Genomic DNA, 19,180 nt, shown 5'->3' with positions numbered 1-19,180 from the left:
TTATTTGGATATATGACCCTTTTCTGTGAGCCCTCGAGTGTACAAATATCTCATATTTAGAAATTTATGAAATAAATACAAAAAAAAGAAAAACTAAAATGGTGCTGATAGATAAAATACAAATGATTAAATTAAATTTAAATAATTTTTTTTACGAGACACTTAAATTTTGCAATTCGAAGAATTTGTTTGTTAAGAATTGTTTTAGTATTGTTATTTAAGTATTAATAATTATTATTAGTGATTATTATTATTCAGTATTATTGTTCTTGTTATCTAATAACGCTACGTTCAAATTCTATTTGCGTACATTATCAGCAGTAAATAAATATGTTCAAATTTAAATTTCAGATGTCGCCAACATCGCATTTCGAAGTATTGATAGTTTCGAGTGGCGGTAGTATCTGTCGTCCATTTTGTATGTCTTTTCCGGAACACTAGGCATCATGGTGCGTACGTTTTGATATATTTGAATAAAAATCGAAAAATATCCTTGTAATCCGTTATCTAACGTAAAAATAAATTATTTATCAGTAAACTGTCAAGTTTTATTGACCAAAATGTGTGAATATTGGTTATGTAAACTTGTGATAAAAATTTGCTTTTTGTGATCGTGACAATTGAGGTTATGTGAACGGATTTTATGGTGTTTGCAAATACTTTTGAACCTCTCAACAATAAATGGGAGAAAGGTTTGACGAATTGAGTTTCTAGAAATATAATGTATTTTTTTATGGTTTCAGAGTCGCGTCAGAACAAAGACGGTCAAAAAGGCCGCCAAGCTTATCATTGAAAAATATTACACTCGGTTGACTATGGATTTCCATACGAATAAGAGGATATGCGAAGAAATTGCTATTATTCCTAGCAAATCTTTAAGAAACAAAATCGCTGGGTATGTATTTATAAATTACTTGTTTAACTTTTCAGGTCCGAAACACTTTTAACCTTGTTTAAGCTATAATATTTTTCATCTCTAAAGCGTAGACTGAAAATTTATATTAATGTCTATGCTTACAATTTTTATCCATACCAAAGACAACCAAGTATTTGTCGAATGTCTATATAAATTTGTAAGTTATTGTAATTGTTTCCTTTGAATCATGTCCAAAGGTTAATAACTTATGTAAAAATTCATTAATTTAAAGCTGGTCACGCTTGCAATGCAATTTTATTATTCTCATCTTTGTCAAATAGATTTGTTACGCATTTGATGAAGCGACTCAGACACAGTCAAGTGCGTGGTATTTCCATCAAATTGCAAGAAGAAGAGAGGGAACGCAGAGACAACTATGTTCCTGAAGTTTCTGCTTTGGAACATGACATTATTGAAGTTGATCCGGAGACCAAGGAGATGTTACAGATGCTTGGATTCAACAACATTCCTGGATTACAACTCACACAATCTCAGTTACCGCCGTACAACAACAGACGTTCTTAAAACTTTATTGTTTATACTAAACAGGATTGTTAGTTGTGCACTTTTTAATAAAATTGCAGGCTGACATTCTAAAAAAAATACTTACGTTTTCATATTGTTTCTAGTATGATTTTACTGCTTTCCATACTGATTTGTACAAGGTAAGCACCAAAATTATTCAAAGTAGTTCCATTTTTACGAAACTATTGCTTAATAAACAAGAGTTTAACAAAATTAGATCTTAAAACATATATATGTACAATTTAGCTTATTTCTTTAAAATGCGAAATAACACAAATGGTTTTAACGAAGTGCGCATGCGCAAGCGTCGGCCATTTTAATCGAACCTTACTTTTCGTGACCCACAGTAAGTTCATGTTCTTTGAATTTTTTTTATTGATATTTTAAAGCAAAGATTTCTCAATAAACGTATCAGTGTTGATTTAAATGTTTCCTTAAATATATACTTAGTGTAAATAAACATATATTGACAATTGCATCATGTATTTTATAAAAAATTTAAGATAAAGAGAATATTTACAGACTGAATTTATTATTGATAAGGTGTTTAAATTACTAATATTTATTTTATCAATAATATACTTAAAAAACTCTACTACTTTCAATCATTTTGGTTTTGCTTTGGAAGTGTAAATGTAAGTTCATGTCTAATAGGGTTTTTAATTGATAACAGGTTTCCAAAAAAATCTGAAGAAATTGAAACACTTGAAATGTAATGTTACATTTAAACACAAATTTTGAATAATTTCTTTTAGAACCAGAAAAAGTTACTGTCAAATTAAAGTTTAAGCTTTAAACTTTTGTAAAAAAGGAAGTAACATTAATTAGAATGCTTTAAATTTGCAACATGAAAAACTGCAGTTATCAATGCAGATGAAATTCATTAATTTTTTATACTTAACAAATTTTTTGTAAGGTAAAATCTTGAACTACTAGGTTTTTGTACTCTAGCACTTGAAGAACCCACCTTTACGCATTAACCTCCACATGACCGTTGGGTCAATCGTGACCCAGACCCATGAAATTCAATATTTCAACTAAAGTTTAACGAATCAATTTTTTAACGAAAAGTTTCGTACATCAGAACATAATATTTAAGGGAATACTGTAAAATTTAGAAAATGAAGATATAGGACAGGGCTACTCGAACCATGGACTGAAATCAACTGAATACGGTAATTTTCTAACGTTTCAACTTTTCAAAGTGCAAAAATTCTGAAATTCCAAACTTCTGAAACGTAAGAACCGCAGAATTTCGTTCACAAATTGATTTAAAAAACCCCAAACTTTCAAAACTTAACGATTCAAAAATCCCTAATGGTAGTCTTTTATCGATCAAAGCAGTAGACTACCTATAAACGATTTAATTTTTAGCGAAAAAAGAAAAGAACCGACTTATCCTTAACACGCACCCTTCGCGATAAACTGGCGCTTATCGATAAAAGTGTATTGCCAGCCTCAAAAAAAGTGTCCAACGAAGAATGTTGCCGTGCTCCTCCAGAAAGTTAGACAATTTCAAGATCGAAATGGTGGAATGGTAACGAGTATATGTATTTAACGATATTAAAAATTACATGCGATTGGCAAACGAATAATAAGAGAAACGCGTTGTTCAGGCAAGGCACCTACGCGCTAGGGCCGGACCTGGGCAAGTCGTACCGAGGCTGCGCGACCTAGCACGAACCAAGGCTAGGTAGCCTACCACAACCTGGGTGGACGGAGCGAGATTGTGGAGAAAGTGTGAGAGAGTGAGCGAGCAAGAGAGTAGGTGTAATCGCACGCCTGCGAATGTCGGAACTCTCGGGAGCAGGGAGCAGAGACCGTACAACCGGCGAGTCAGTCGACTATTAGTGGTCTGTGACTCTGGAGGTAGCCCGACCACCGCAGAACCGAGCCCGACGCAGCTCGGTTGCGTTCGGTCGGTAGTCGGGGCCAGTCGGGCGCTCCGTTGCTCTTTTCGGTCTGCTCGTTTTCCTCAGTCCGTCGTCGTTGCGCATCGAGAGCAGTTGTATATCTTTCCTTTTTTGTTTCGTTAAAACGCAACGAGCAAGTACCTTTCTTGAACGCGCTATGTGACGGATATCACGGGGCACCGTGCGTACCCCGCCTCTTTTGTACATCATTTCCACCCTCTCCTTTTACCCCAGCAAAAAGCGAGAGAGACACAGAGAGAAAGAGCACGTTGTAAACGCAGGCACGTACCGTACGCCAACGGAGGGGCCACGAGGGCCCCGTGCAACTGTGCCTAGGAAAACATGGAGTGTCCACATCTTGCTCAAAGCGTCCAATTCGGCGGTAATGACGTAGAAGCTAACTGTACAAAGGATCTACCATTCGTCTGCGCAGGTAGGACCTCATACAAAAATCCCCCGAGATTATCCTCCGTTCGGATTCGTAGGTGTCTCTTTGTTCCTCGACCCATCCTTCTCAAATCGAATACTATATTTCGTACGTCTTTCCTCCTCGACTCCGATTCTATTGTCTCCCAACTTCTTTTCTCTCTTTTGCGTTCTTTATCCACCATCTTTCTGTCTCCGTCTGAGCTCCTTCTCTTTTTACCTCTCGTGACCGAGGCCCCGGCCGTTCCTCTCGCGGCCTTGAGCCGTCGTAGCCGACAAGACGGAGCAGACCATTTCTATTTTCCTTCCCAAACATTTTCGAAAGCGACCGTGTAAGTTTGTACATTTTGTGCGCGATATCGATGACACTGACTGCCGGATGCACTGTATGCAACTGATTCGCGTGGATATCTATATGTGTGTGCGTGTGTGTACGTGAAAGTCCACTCTTCTCGTATATAGGTGTCTGTGTGCGTTCACCGTTCATGGGTGTTCACGGAGCGTCGCCGTCGCCGTCGCGAACGTGCGCGTGTGCATCGTCCTGCTGGGAGTTCTCAGTATGCGGCGCGGTCGTCATTGGAAAATCAATACCAGACGGCACTAATCAGCTGGTCTGAGATCTGTCATTAGAACTCGCCAGATAAAACGTGCCTCGACGTTTCCGTTCGACAACCTGTTCCGATATCTCCAAGACCACCAAACATTCGCCAAGATAACGCCCTAACCTCCAACAAGGAGTCATAAGGGTCTCCCTCGAGGTCTTAAGACGCATCCTACGAGGACAGTTGGTCCTTACGTTCCAACGCGTTTCACGAACAGAATCTCGTTCATCACGTTGGCGAGTGGCGAGAGAGTAGCGTGGGTAGGGGGGATGAGGAAGGAGGCAAAGAGAGGGAGTTCGTAGAGCATTTTAGCGGTGTACCAGCGATGAGTCAGAGCGAAGGATTTTTTGCAGACTTTCGATTGCTCAACGTTGTCGTGTCGATCCGCGGTTTCCCGAGTCATGCCAGTCGAGATGGTCCATTCGACCCGGACGATTCTCAGCCGTTACGCTCGGCGAATCGCGACGTATCCAGATTGCGAGATCGATTGAAATATCCTCGTGTCGCGTTGCCGGTAAGGAATTATCAAGCTGCTGTGCGGCGCAGGAGAAAAATCGTCCCTCGTGGGCTATAAAAGAACCCCATGTTCCATAGCGTCCGCGCCTCACCAACCCCCCTCCCCCCTCAGCCCCTCTTCTGCCTCTTTTCCTGCGCTGCAAGCTGGTTCGGGTACGACGTTGCAAAATCGATAACGGCGTCGTTGCTAATCGGATGCCTCGATATGAGTGGCACATTGCACGGACAAATTTTAGCTATGGTCTTACGGATGTCGTCATCTCTCCGCTTTTTTTTTCTTCCTATCTCCCGTATCTCCGGGAAAAATCAAAATGCGCAGTAGGCGTGGCGAATCGCTCGTTTCCAATGACGGAATTTAACGGAAAGTCGCGTGATTATTGGATCGACTGTTATTCGATTTGTTGCTGCGATAACGGAATGTTTTAAGCTGCGGCAGTAACTTTACGCATTTTTGCATAGAAAGTTCGGAGAACCAGAACTCTGGATGCTAAATAATTAATAAGGTTTAAAGTAGTTAGAAGAGAAACGCATGTATTGGAGTTTAGCGTGGTTGGTAAAGTGCCTGTCGATGGAATATTTTTGTCGCGAGTTCAAATCCCATTAAAAATATTTTACAGAATATTGTTTTTATTTTAGTTTTTTTGTAACTGTTTCATCGAATCGAAAAATGTTAAATTTTTTTAGGAATACTTTGTGTTTGTCTGATCTGAACTTTTCGAGGATTGGATTTCACGTTTTTGGTGCACGTAACTAGTCTTTTTATTCCCCGCTGCAAAGTTTATTTTACTGACTAAGAATAGAAGAGTTGCGTCGAATCGCCTATAATCTTTCCAGAAACAAAAGGAACAGTGATTAATACTTGCACGATCACAGTTCGGTTAGGTTAGACTTCCAAGATTCATTTTCCTGCTTAAATGTTTAAATTAAGGTCAGTAAATTTGACTATAATATAGTGCAAAATAAAAATACGTATTTTATATTAAAACTTGAAGTTCACAGAAGCATGAGTTTTTCGCCACCAGCGTATAGATCCGTCATAACCAGTTCACGAAAGTAGCTCATACGTCATATTATTTGAACAAAATTTTACCGAGGTATTTCAGAATTAAAAGAATTGAAGAAACTCGATAATCTACATAATGATTTTTACTACGACGTACGTACACGTCATCACTTAAGGGGTTATAGGTTCAAACCTTTCAGACTATCGTGGCTGCAATTTCACCTCTCAAGAATTATTTATACTGATCATAAACAATTTTTGTATTTTCCATTTAATTCCCTTCTAAAATACTGGGGCGAAATCCATGATATTAATTGTCATTTATTTTTATGGTAAATTCAATACAAAAATGAAAAACTTGTATTTCTCTATAGTCTTTTATCGCAGTTGTAACTTAAACCTTTCGCTATATTTTATTGGAAAATAATTAAGTTCCTTTTGGACATCTCTGAAATATAAAAATTCTGGATTTCTTAAAACAAAATTTGACAACAATTTTCTGACAATACTTTCAAGAGATACAAACTGGTATAAATAATTAAAAATTTTGTAATGACATAAAAAATACGTATTGTGCTAAAATCAATATGAACAGTCATTCCATAGTAACATCGCTTTCGGGTGAAAATGCCCCGAAGATCGTGCAAGTGTTAAAAATGAAATGAGAATTCAGAACGTCGCATCCAATGGCATATACTTCCTCGTGGTGCTTAATTGTAGAAATGCGTCGTCTTGGAATGAGATCAATTAAAGTTGACGCGTAGCACAGCGTTCGCTTCGAAATTCTGATGAACATCGCGTTGCCAAGAAGGAAAAAAAAAGGAGATTGAACATGCAAAATCCCGATAGAACTGTGCGAGACATTTCGCGATCGATCGACTGCGAAGGGGGTGTGTCGAACAGCCTTCCTTCCTTCCATTCACCCCCCTTTTACGCGCTCTCTTAAGAATTACGTAACCCAAAAAGATGGCACATCCCGTTATGTCGTAACAGTCGAACCATTTTTTTCAACCGAGTTTGTTTATCGAACGTCAGGAATTATATAGTTACATTTTTGTTGAAATAATAAGAAAAAACTAGGTTAAATTGCTATATTCACGAAATTTTATGATTATAGAAGAAAGGGATATTTTTTAATAAATATGTAGGTAGCTGAAAAGGTTTTCCTTCCGCTTTAGTTTGTAATATTGTTAATAACAATCATGGGTTAATAACAGTCAGCTGGACATATGGTTCAATAGAAGGTCTTATGGCCTCATACTAGGCCTTATGGCGTTGAAATAGGCCTTATGGCATTGGAATAGACGTTATGTCATTGAAATAAGTCTTATATTAAGTCTTATGATATTATATTAAGGCTTCTATAATATCATGTCAGAGCCTATGGCATCAAGCAGTGACCTCATAACATTCTACTAGGCCTCAAGGTATCATACTATGGCATTATGACGTAATACTAATCCTCATAGTCTCATACTGAATATCCTAGGACTAAGACTTCATAATCTCCTAGATCTTATAAGTTCATACAAGGACTCATAGTATGATACTAGGCATCAGAAGTTCATACTAGGCTTTATGATACTATAGAGGTACATGACCTCATCAGGGGCTAAAAGATAGTATGAGTCCCAAAAGCTTGAGTTTCATGACATCGTACTGAAGCTGACTGTATGTCGTCATAGCAAGTATCCCATGATCTTATACTTGGCCTCATGACATTGTGCTGGATTTCGCATGGTTTCGTAACGAGTATTGTGACCTCATACCGGGTCTCATAGCATCGTACGGTCTCACAGCATCATAGTTTCACATAATAGGTGTAAACCTTAAATAAGTCTCACAGTAGCATAAGCCAGCCTCATGGCTTCATACTACAGCACGTAATTTTTGTTGTATGATTTGATGCTATTGGACCTCGTATGAGAACATATTTTCTTTCTATTGATACAAATAAATAAAATATAAATTTTTGAATATTTTCAAATGAGTGGGGTAAATGTTAAAAAAATTTTAGTAAGAAAAAAAGATGGTCGATGTAGAGAGAGATTTTTATCGAGGATTTTATGGTTGTCGATAGTGTGCGGCACCGAGAAAAGTACGTGGCTGTGTCTGTACTGCGGAGCCGTTCACTGCGGACGATACGTGGCAGGCCATGCGTTAAAGCATCACGAAGAAAATACTCAGCACTGCGTTTGCATCGACTGTGAGAACCTTGCAGTATTCTGGTAAGTCGAACCCTACGCTTTCGCCGTTCTCCTTGTCACACGATACATGGCCACCTAGTCTTTTTCGATACAATATTCAACATATCGCCTTCTCTCGCCTTTCCCTTCTTTTATTCGTAGGCGGCTGCCATTCACGCTGACATTTTCTTCCTTCGTTCCTCTATTATGTTCTCTAGAAATTACTAGGCGATCCAATTATGCTGCCGCATTTCTTAGAGGAAAGGCAATATAAGGAAAGCTCCATGACTTGCCTTGATATCGATTATTTTATGTTATAGATTAGGTGTAGATTAAATTTAGGTTGGATTAAGGTTAGGTAGGTCTAGTTTAAGTTTAGGTTGTCTAGGTTAGGACTAGGTCAGATTAATTCAGGTCTAGGTTTCCTGGTTAGTTAAGTCTAAGGTTATATTACTTTAGGTCTAGTGTCATTATGTCTAGGTCATACTTAGGTTTCACGCTGCAATGTAAAATTTTTAGAGAGGTTAACCTAACCTAACATAATGTGTTCAATTAATTAAACATCAATTGTTCATTTATTACACAAATGTTTTTTAAACATCATCTTCTAGTATAAGAAACATGTCACAGATGCTTGGTTAGATCCCAACTTGCTGTAAGTTAGATCTCGGTTATTAACTTGAGTTTAAGTTACATTAACTTGTCTAAGTTGAACCTAATGTGAATGGAGGTTAAGTTAAATTAGGTCTAGGTTAGGATGCCCTAGGCAAGTGTTGATAACATAATCTTCTGTAAGCTAGAAGGTAATGTAACATAAAATGGTCTTCCCACTAGTACTAAGGAAATACTCTGCATTATGTTTAAGTTAGGTTTTCGTTAATAGTGGTCTATTGATAATAAGACATTCGCACCCCTCCCTATACAGGGAAGACTAGTTTGTCATCAATTTTTAAATTATAAGGAGTATCCTCATTGAAATATATTTTACAGTTACACATGCGACGAATATGTCGTCAACGACACGACGACCGGCCAAATCGAGAAGATACGTCGCGTCACGTTCCGCAAGGACGAGCACAAAGAGAACGAGGAGAATTGGAACACGTCGTCGTCGACGACACCGTCCTCGATGAGGGAGAACAGCGACAACGATAATGACGCGGACGCCTTGTGGAAGGCGGAAGTGGTGGTAAGGAACCTACGGCCAAGGACGGCGCGGAAAAGGCTGCACTCGTTGGACGGCACCAGCGGGGACAATCGGCCAGCGACCAAGCGTAGGAGCTCGAAGATAACCAAAGAGAAGAAGGTCGTCGGCCTGAGGAACCTGGGCAACACCTGTTTCATGAACGTCGTGTTGCAGTCCTTCAACAACATCAGCCACTTCTGCGAGTACCTCACGCAGATGCCGTGTCTCGAGGGCATACCTTTCGACGAGCCGCCCACGCACAGGGGGCGAATAGTGACCCCAGGAAGGGCGAAAGAGTTCATGAACGACGCCTTGTTGGCCGAGGAGCTCAGGAAGGTTCTGTTAGGCCTTAACCTCGGCGGTTCGAACGGTCAAGCAATCTCCCCCGAATGTTTGTTCCTCGTCATCTGGAAGGTCGTGCCAAGATTTCGGGGCTACCAACAGCAAGACGCTCACGAGTTTCTCACCTACATGCTCGACAGGCTGCACACGGAGCTGCTGCAGTTGCTGCCCAGACTAGGGCACGAACCCCTCGGTCTGCGCGGTAAGCAGAGCATCGTCACGGCCGTGTTTGGAGGCACCCTTCTTAGCGTGGTAAGTCATCTAGTCGTCGTTCTTCAGCGGAGGAGACTCTGTGAGCATTGGACCTCAAACGGCGGATGGCGAGTCTTCAGGAAAGAATGTACAGCGCCGTCCTGGTATATGGTCTATTCAAGTTTCCCTTCGCATAGGCTTCCATGCACAATGGTGTTGTTTCTTCGTCATCGTAGTATACGGAGATTCATCACGACCATACAATTTCGCCGAATATGGTCGCAAATACTCCTTTGAACGCCGAGTGTTAGATTGCCGCGCATTGTATTGCCTGGTGTTATATTACCACGTACTGTACTGTCATGTATTATATTACCACACGTTATATTGCTACTCATTGTATGTCCACACATTACATTCCCACTCATAATCGCCACACTTATGGCTATGCGTTAAAGCTTTGACCCTTTACTAGGCCTCATAGCTTCAGACCAGGTTTCATTGCCTCATAGAATCTGACTATCTCATGATTAATCTTTGCTTCATGCTAGATCTGCCTTGTATTGGATCTCATTGTCTGTTGCTGGAATTCGTGATCATATGTTAAGGATCATTGTGCTGCAGGATCATCTACTAGTGTCATGTTTGGATCAGTTGCTTCATTTTGGCTCTATGGCTTCATGCTCGTCCTGATATAATTATACTAGACTCAATGGCCTCATATTACACTTCATGGTCTTATTCTAAACCTCATAGCCTTATAGGTCATTTGCTTTCAAATCTGGTATGGAATTCTTTAAATTTGAAAATGTATTCTATTTTATTCACTGTGTGAATAAAGTTCCTATTCTGCACTATATACATTAAAACAAATTAGTCCTTCTTCTACTGCATTGCTTCCCAAGGGCAGCTTATTTGTTACCATGTAGGTTTGTGCCTAAAGGAATTGACTGTGAGGCTTTGTCCATTAAACATAGTGTGGATTGATGTCCATTTATGTAACCCTCTTCACAATCTTGTAATTTGATAACCATACCGGCCATATAACGGGACACCAGTGTACAATTTCCAGAAGAGTTAACAAGCAATTAAGCCATCTACTGATTAAGGATCAATGCGTTTCTGGTCAGATTATGTTGTACCGACGTGGAACAACGGGAGGGAGTGCCCTTTCCTTATCAACGTTCTTTTTGGAAAGTCATTTTATTCGTTTTCTTCTTGGGAGAAGCGCGGACAAATTATGGATCGCGTTTCCTCGCGCAGGTCCACTGCATGAACTGCCGTACAGATTCCAAGACGCACGAGCCTTTCCAGGATCTTTCCTTGGACATACCAGACAGGCTGCAGAGACGAACGAAAGAACAGGAAGAGGTATGCAGTCTAACCTACAGTTTGTCCAGATTCTTCAAGGTTGAAGAGCTGGCTGACAGTGAACTGTACTTCTGCGATAACTGTATGGGAAAGCAGAGGTCCACTAAGAGGTTCTGGATACACAGGCTGCCTAATGTTAGCATCTGTTCATTATGTATTCTCTACTTTGTCCTTATAAGTTGGTACAACTGTTATGGTTTGTTGCAGGTGTTGTGCCTTCACATTAAAAGATTTAGGTGGTGCAATTCCTATCGCTCCAAGGTGGACACACAGGTGGATTTCCCCATGAAATCGCTTGACATGTCTGCATTCACAGTACGTGGCATGACTGGGACTAAATTGGGCGCTTCGAATAGCCACCTGTATGACTTAGCTGCTGTTATCGTGCACCATGGTTCTGGGTATGTTTCACATAATTTATAGAATCTTTTATATTTTTCTGTTTAAGTATATGAAATTGCATATAGCTGAAGCTTTTAAATATATAAATGTTCTATTTCAAGTAGTCAACACTGAATATTTTAAATATCAGTGTACAGTATTTTCTTGGTAGAGGTAATAAAGTAGATGACTTGATGCGAGCTTTAGGAATTGCAAGAAAGATTTATCTTCTGCGCTGTTTCCATTAAAGTGTCATTGTGTATGAATAAAGTTTTTTGTAAAGTGCTGTTTACAGAACCTCAAATAATTCTGAATATTTGCTATAATTTTTGGTTTTCAAACTTTTGTATAATATATTTTTGACTCAGGTCACTACAAATGGTACATTAAGTGTCTGCAAAGGTAATGAGCCTTGCGTTACAAATTTTTATCAAGTTAATACAAACAACATTTACCAACTTCCACAAATAATTCTGTGGTTAATCTCAGGCTTGACGTGGCTCCAGGTAATTTTTTGTGCAGAGGTTAGGTCACAGTAAGAATAAAAAAAGGTGGTTATGGCAATATCAACCTGAGCATGACTATTTATGTATACAGCTGTTTCTGTAGCTTTGTATGTTTTATGTAACTTCGAAAATTATTACAATTGCAGTGCTGGAACTGGACATTACACTGCCTTCGCTGTTCACGACGGACAATGGTTTCACTTTAACGACAGTTCTGTACGCCCAGCAACCACAGACGCGGTCGCCAAGTGTAAACCGTACATTCTATTTTACGTGCGGAAAGAATTCTCCATTCCACCCCCTTTGTGACGTTATTTCCCCAATCAGTCCCGTCCTGACGGTGCGAGCATCGACCACGACGACGATGATAAACGGACGAGCAAGAAGTAAGCGAACCTGAACGGGATGCAGCATGGTAAATGGCCAAACGAACGAATAAGAAGACCTCGATAATTGTTTCTAAAAGAGTAAAGGAAGAAATGTCCCTCCTTTTTTTATTCAATTTAGCATGTGTATCTTTTGTTGCCGCAAATCCTCTGCGATATAGCGAGGTCGTAGAACTAGCACACAAAATGTTAAAAGGGTAATTTATGAGAAAAGGACCTGGAGCAAAGGGTTATGTATAGTAATATGGTTTATAATTGTTTCATATTTTTATGGGCCATTTCTACATTTTCAGAGTTCTAAAGTTAGAAGTGTCAAAGCATCACAGTTTAGAAATTCAAAAATTTCAATATCTGAATGTTGGGAAATTTCAAAGTTCAAGAGTCTGAAAATCTCTTAGTACTAAAGTTCTTCTAGTCCCAAAATCCTAAAGTTCCTAAATTCTATTTAAGTTTCCCCTAGACTGGAATTGGAAGCCCAATTGGGATTTCCAAAGTTTCAAAATCCTTGGGTCCCAAAATTCAAAAATTCTAAATTTCAAGATCTCAAACTTGCAGATCCAAACTTAAAAAATTTAACAGTTTTAAAATTCCAAAATCAACCCTAAAATTTCAAAGTCCCAACACTTAAAAACAGTAATTTTAAAGAAGGATTAAACAAAAAGTTTCTCTCTGTTATTTTCAAAATTTCTATGTTATATGCTCTGCAACTCACTAAAAATTTGCTCTATACTTTGTATTAAAATGAAACTGAAGCACAATGCAGACTTCATTGAGCACTCCTTGACAAGTGTTCAATTTACAATCTCGTTATATCGCAGTATTATATTTCCTGTAAACTAAAAGTATTACTCGGCATCGTATATTAATTTTGCCAGGTGCGAACAGCTGATTTAGCACGATGTCTTTCGTCGTTCGTAGCGAAACAGACTTATATGGCTCGCGAATGAGTGACCAATTATTTTTCCGGCCCTATAACCTTCTCTCCTAGTTATTTATTGTAATCTCGATTAATCAAGCGTTTGCATGTAATTATTACACATATGTACACTACTGCTCAAAAGTCTTAGGTCATTGTGAGATTCGAAAAAAGAGTCCGCCATGTTGCTTCATTATAACCTATGCTAGACTCTAGCATTCTAACATTCCTATATTTTTGAATCACGAAGTAGTCGTTTGCGTTTACGAAGAATTAAGTCTACATGTTCGATAAACGGTTTTTTTTAAGTATAATTTTCTTGAAAACCTTATGTGTCTTAAGACTTCAGGGCTGTGGTACGCCTGATGCATACTGGCGATGACTGCGTGCAACTTAGGCTTCCCTTGATTAAAAGGAAGCGTCTCACTACCCACCCTTGTTTGTCCATATTCCTCACGTGCGAAAATAGGAGGTTAGGTTAGGTTGTCCCTGGATCTTAAGAGAAGCCTACGTTGCAGCCGAGTGTACATGTAGGGTCATGGCGTACGGAGCTTCCTTTCCTTTTTTAGAAACAGAAAGAAAGAAAGAACGTTCTCGAGGCAGATCGCGGAAACGCATCGCCTTTAACGTCGATTTTCTTTATGCTCCTTTTCGCTGATTTCTCTCGCGGTTACGTCCCTTCGTCGAATCGATTAAAAGAGCTCCTCCAAGACCGTGTAGCGGAATGGCGCGCGCGCACTGTGCGCGTCACGTATACATATAGTTTTTAAAACGCGAAAACGACTGGTCTTCTCGGTATAGGATTTCTTTCTAGCCTTAGCATCATCGTTATTTCGTGGGCTGGTGAACAAAAAAATACCATGTAAAGCCAAACGACCCGACTCGCGGTTCTCACCTGGATATAACGCCTGACCTGGATATAACACCTGGAAAGAAACCTGTTTCTTTCTGACTGACCGGATTTACGACCACGCTATATCTAGAAGAGGACCGTACCTCGGAGAACATGTTAATCCCTTTTTATTCTTGACACGCGCGCGCACACACGTACATACATACACCGGAGTCGTTTACACACGTGTGTCGACAAAATTACACGTATGCATGCATATACGTAACACGTTCTCTGTCCCACCCCTCCTTGTCCCCCTACGATTCTCGAAGGCTCGACGACTCTTATGTGATTATTTAAAGACTTATTTTTTCTATAATGGTAAGGATAATAACGATAATAAGTTAAAAAGAAGCGTAGCAGAGAAACGTTTTATTAAGGCGATAAACTCGAGAAATGAAAGAAAAATAAAGATGGAAGCAAGCGTGTGCAACACTACTATTTGAGGATAAATGAGATATGTACGAACGACGTATAAATAAAGAACATGAACGACGAATAGCCATCGATTTTATTGCAAACGACACTTTCTTCCTCTTTCTAAAATTTCAACGTGAATGTGTAATTTTACACATGACTTTTTGAGCAATTTTATACTTCACCTACAGAGTAGGTATCCTGCTATCGATTATCACAGGAAAAATAGCACAATTATTTTTTCTTAACGTATATTTTAATATTCAACGTAACCAAATGTATAATTTTACAAATGTACAAACGAAAATTACCGTCAGATGTACAGTATCATCTCTTCTTTATTTACAACGGAAAACGAGATTTCTTCTTTGCCAACGATCGGTTACAACGTGACCTGTGTCTAAGTGAAACTGGAACAATCATTCTATAAAACTTCAGACAAAAACAACCTCTCCCAACGTTCCTCCTTTTAACCCGTTCGAATTTCTTGTTCTTGGCTACATTCTCGTCCGACATCTTCGGAACGACCGTCAAAGAAGTGCCTCGAAATTTCACTCGTTCTTTCCTCTCCATCGAAACTGGTCTAATTTCATCAGTCGGTGCATTCTCCCTAGCGCTCTTCACGAAAAACACCGAGTAATCCCTGGCTGATTCACGGTCGTTCGAGTCCTTTGCTTCAGTTTCAGACTTATCGAAAGTTCGAACCCAGAGGTCGTCGCGGTCGTACCTTCTGTATGGACGTTCGGTCTCGTTGTCGGAAACGACCGACGACTTCTCATCTGGGGAATCAGGGTTGCCTTTTGGCTCCCCGATGCCTTCGATCCTCAGCTCTTTTACCAACGACGACTCCGAGCAGCTAGCTGCCAGACTGTCGTACTCTTCTCTATAGTCACTGTTCTTGTAGATGACGCTGGTTGTATCTGGATTAATCTTGTCCTTCTTCGACCTCCTCAGCCTCGCTGAAACCCTTTGAACCAGTCCCTTCATGCCGTAAGCCTTGATATCATGGTCCACCCTCTCGCTGCGAGTCACATAATCGATGATGTCCGCAGGCGTCTCCTCGAATCCAGAACCCGCCAATCGGGTTATGCTGGGATGGTGTTCCAGGTGGTAAGTCCTGTCCGGGGACTTCTTGTCCAGGCTGGTTCGCCCGGGGTGTTTGAATCTGATGGACGAGACACTCGTCTTCTCCGAAATGGTGAAGGGAAATCGGTCTTGGCTCTTTCTGAACCGCGGTGATTCCCTGGTTCTCTCGTATCCCTGCAGCTTAGACGTCGACGAGTGCTGCGCAGGCTTATACACTTTGTCCATGAAGAAGGTTAACGTCTTAGTCTGCTCTGGGTAGATGCTCTTCCGAAGTTCCTCAGCGGCTAACTTCTCCATGGAGAATCGAACCTTGCTCTGATGGATCTCGTCAGGGTCTTCAGAGGAGGAAGAATCTAGCGATGTTTCGGCGACATCACCGATTTTACTCTCCCTCTGCTTTTCTTCGAGTCCTTTGGCTGATTCCAGGTCCTCCAAACCGCTTTTCCATTGATCATCGTCCACCTTCTGCTCCTCTTCCTTCAAATTCTCAGTTGTTTCAGATTTAACCAGGAACTCGTAGGAGTCCCTCAGGTTGGAATTAACTCTATAGGTATCACTTTGTGCCTCTTCTGGTCGGTCGTCGTCACTCGCTATTTCTAAAGGCGTCAGACAGTTTTCTGAACGATCGTTCTTCAGCTCTGGACTCGACTTTTCAGAATTTCCTGATTCGGGATGCTCCTGATCCTTGCAAGTCTCGTTTGCAGACGACTCTAACGTGCGACTATTGGACTCAGTTCTAGCTGACTCCAATTGACCTTCTTTAGACAGTGACCTTCGACATGGGTCACTTTTTTCTGAACGTTCTTCAGGAGACGATAACGCATCCTGACAAACTGCTTCACTTGGATTAATTCTATTGCTCGGTACTCTGACCGGAATCTTCGATTTCCTGCTAACAGACGATTCGTACGACATTTCTGATTCGTTGAACTGACTGCGACTTGTGGGACAGTTGTTTTCAGAGGAGTCGCTGCAGGCATTTGTTAGAGTCCCTTTCGTCTGCTGCTTTAAAGAGACGTTCGACAGCGCCGCCATTAGGGCATCGGTGTCCAAACACCTTCTGGAAGACACTCTGGCAGCCGGTGTCGCGACACTGGATATTTCCTGCGAATTTAATGCGAGAGTCGGGACATTCGTGAACTGTTTATCTTCAACTTCTTTATCTTCCTGATCTGGAGGATTCTCCAGCGTCGTCTCTCTCCACATGGAAAAGTTCATACAGCCTTCGCTTCTATGTGTTTCTTCCCTCGGCTCATTCTTAACACATTCCAGATTTCTGGGTTCCTCGATATTTAACTTAGCTGAAAGGGGTTCTAATCCAACTTTGCCTCCAAAAGTATCCCTCCAGTTCCTCGAGGGACTCACAACCCTATAGAAAGTCGAATCGTGCACCGTTCTCGAGGAAGACAGAGGCGTCAAGCGATCATTCCAACCCTGGTCTTCGCTCTTGGGAGCCGAAGACCTCGAGGACAGAGGTGGCAGACGATGAGGCGAAACCGTAGGCTGCGTAGGCATCAAGTGATCAATCTTCTGAATGTACACAGTCTCGTGACTGTATTCCGCTTCGCTTCCAGAGCTGAGGTTCTGCAGGATGACTCCAGTCTGAGGCCTGTACCCTCCGAACCTCTTGGGTCGAACGTGGTCCAACGACATCGGTGAAAGCGGCTGCAGATCGATTCTTCTCGGCGAATTCTCACAGAACAGAGGGTTCTGCAGGGATCTTGAAGTGTCATGGTCGGAACTGTTGCGTTTGCTGCGATATGGAGTCAGACTGGGAAATGTCCTTGCGGACAGCGTTTCCATTAACGAACATCGCTCTTCAGGCTGCGGCGACCTGTTTTCGAACATGGAACTCCTGTTGGACGTTTGATCGTCGGTCGAAGTGCTCCTCGAGTCTAAACCGATGGTTTCGGTGGTGTTGGGGGCCACCATCGCCTGGAGTCTGGCACGCCTGCGCGCTCTGGCGCCCTTTTCTTCGACTGAAGTGAATGATGGCTGCTGCTCTCGCTCCTCGACTTCTTCGATGATATTTGTGTGTTTTTGAGGGAAACGGCGACCGATTACGCGGCTTGACAGTTGCGGCGTCTGGTTCGGAGAAGAGAAATGGCGCAGACGCTCTCTTAGATTGGAAGGGGAACTACAGGCGGAACTACTGCTTCCGCTCTTCGGTCGGGGCTCTTCGTCTTCGTTGATGGAACGATCTGCACCATCATGGTTACGTCCACTATTTATTTATTGAGCGTTTAATGGGTTTGTCAGGTGTTCGGTTAGTTGTACCTTCTTTACTGTACTTCTGTTTTAGTTTTAGTTATAATATTTTAGTTATAATGATAATGTTAAGCAATAATTCGTGGTAGTATTAAATAATAATTCATAGTGTTAACTAATGTTAACTAATAATTCATGTTAATATTAACTAATATTTCATGCTAATATGAACTAATAATTCATGCTAATATGAACTAATATTTCATGCTGATATTAACTAATAATTCATGTGAATATTTGGTAATAACTATGATGAATATTTGGTACAATTTTTACTTTTATTATTATTAAATTTAATTAGTAAAAAGAAATCTTGCGTATTATTGTTGGCGAAGTATATTATAAAATTAGAATTACTTATTGAATTTTTTGTTAAAGTTTAATAATTGAAATAGTGAAATTATACAAGAATTGAAGACTTGACCTTCCTGATTAAAAAGGTTGAAGAAGTAGAAAAGCATATTACGAATAACTGGTGCAGAAGAAGAAATGGGAGGTTTTAAAATACTGAGATGAGAAGTTTCATCTCGAAAAAATTAAAAATTCGTACCAGCAGAAGAAGAGAAGGGGCTGGGTATCTTTACCTCAAAGTTCCCCAAGACGTTATCGTTATCTAACATATCAAATCCATGGGTGATATCCATACATCGAACTTTTCTAATAGGTTAGCAGAAAATTCAAGTTGCTTTTCATTCACGATTTGCTAATAGAAACAACAGAATGCGTGTTGTTCGAAACGATTGAAATAATAGTAATTAAGTTAGCTTTGAATATTAATATTTTTTATTCGTATACATATCACAAAATTGTTTCTGAATTTTTTCGAGAAAGGAAGAGGTTTTCTTGTGTGAATATTATATTTAGTCAGATATTTATAATTGAAAAGGGAAAAATTTATTTTGTAAATATATTTTAGTACATCATTTTTCTTTTATGGAGTTAAATATTAACCAACAATTGTATTTTATTTGTTTTATACTGTTATATAGCTAGCGGATAATTAGAATTAATACTTCTTTATGGTGTATTGACATTTTTGATGGGACAGTAAAATTAAGAGATGAAAATTTGGAAAACCATCATACTCCGATATCAACTAAATTTTGTAAATAAGCTCCTTCTTGCAAAAGAAGATATCTGTGAGAGTAGA

At 40.1% G+C, this 19,180-nt stretch overlaps 3 protein-coding genes across 6 annotated transcripts; 2 read left to right on the top strand and 1 right to left on the bottom strand.

Moving 5' to 3' along the window:
• The first annotated feature begins 351 nt into the window (after nucleotides 1-351).
• On the top strand, nucleotides 352-1,521 carry RpS17 (ribosomal protein S17). Its single transcript, XM_003702526.3, has 3 exons — nucleotides 352-449; nucleotides 744-895; nucleotides 1,198-1,521. Exons 1-3 carry the CDS (start codon nucleotides 447-449, stop codon nucleotides 1,439-1,441), a joined length of 399 nt encoding a protein of 132 aa, XP_003702574.1. The 5' UTR covers nucleotides 352-446; the 3' UTR covers nucleotides 1,442-1,521.
• A 1,149-nt stretch (nucleotides 1,522-2,670) lies between these two features.
• Nucleotides 2,671-14,758, top strand: LOC100875900 (ubiquitin carboxyl-terminal hydrolase 3). 2 transcript variants are annotated; one of them, XM_003702531.3, is made up of 6 exons: nucleotides 2,671-3,787; nucleotides 7,982-8,129; nucleotides 9,078-9,867; nucleotides 11,071-11,313; nucleotides 11,386-11,579; nucleotides 12,212-14,758. In XM_003702531.3, the coding sequence occupies exons 1-6, from the start codon at nucleotides 3,697-3,699 to the stop codon at nucleotides 12,372-12,374; spliced, it is 1,629 nt and encodes a 542-aa protein (XP_003702579.1). In that variant the 5' UTR covers nucleotides 2,671-3,696; the 3' UTR covers nucleotides 12,375-14,758. The 2 variants fall into 2 exon arrangements, with proteins under 2 accessions (XP_003702579.1, XP_076388936.1); XM_076532821.1 differs by lacking the exon at nucleotides 2,671-3,787 and adding an exon at nucleotides 7,248-7,585.
• A 173-nt stretch (nucleotides 14,759-14,931) lies between these two features.
• LOC143264648 (uncharacterized) lies at nucleotides 14,932-18,751 on the bottom strand. 3 transcript variants are annotated; one of them, XM_076532818.1, is made up of 2 exons: nucleotides 18,581-18,751; nucleotides 14,932-17,986 (listed from the first exon to the last, which is right to left on the bottom strand). In XM_076532818.1, the coding sequence occupies exon 2, from the start codon at nucleotides 17,692-17,694 to the stop codon at nucleotides 15,019-15,021; it is 2,676 nt and encodes an 891-aa protein (XP_076388933.1). In that variant the 5' UTR covers nucleotides 17,695-17,986; nucleotides 18,581-18,751; the 3' UTR covers nucleotides 14,932-15,018. The 3 variants fall into 3 exon arrangements, with proteins under 3 accessions (XP_076388933.1, XP_076388934.1, XP_076388935.1); XM_076532819.1 differs by having other exon boundaries at nucleotides 18,615-18,751; XM_076532820.1 differs by having other exon boundaries at nucleotides 14,932-17,963; nucleotides 18,615-18,751.
• Between the last annotated feature and the right edge of the window lie 429 nt (nucleotides 18,752-19,180).

This window comes from Megachile rotundata, chromosome 6 (genome assembly GCF_050947335.1).
Source record: "Megachile rotundata isolate GNS110a chromosome 6, iyMegRotu1, whole genome shotgun sequence".
Lineage (NCBI taxonomy): Eukaryota > Metazoa > Arthropoda > Insecta > Hymenoptera > Megachilidae > Megachile > Megachile rotundata.
This window is presented reverse-complemented; position numbering and strand designations above follow the sequence as displayed.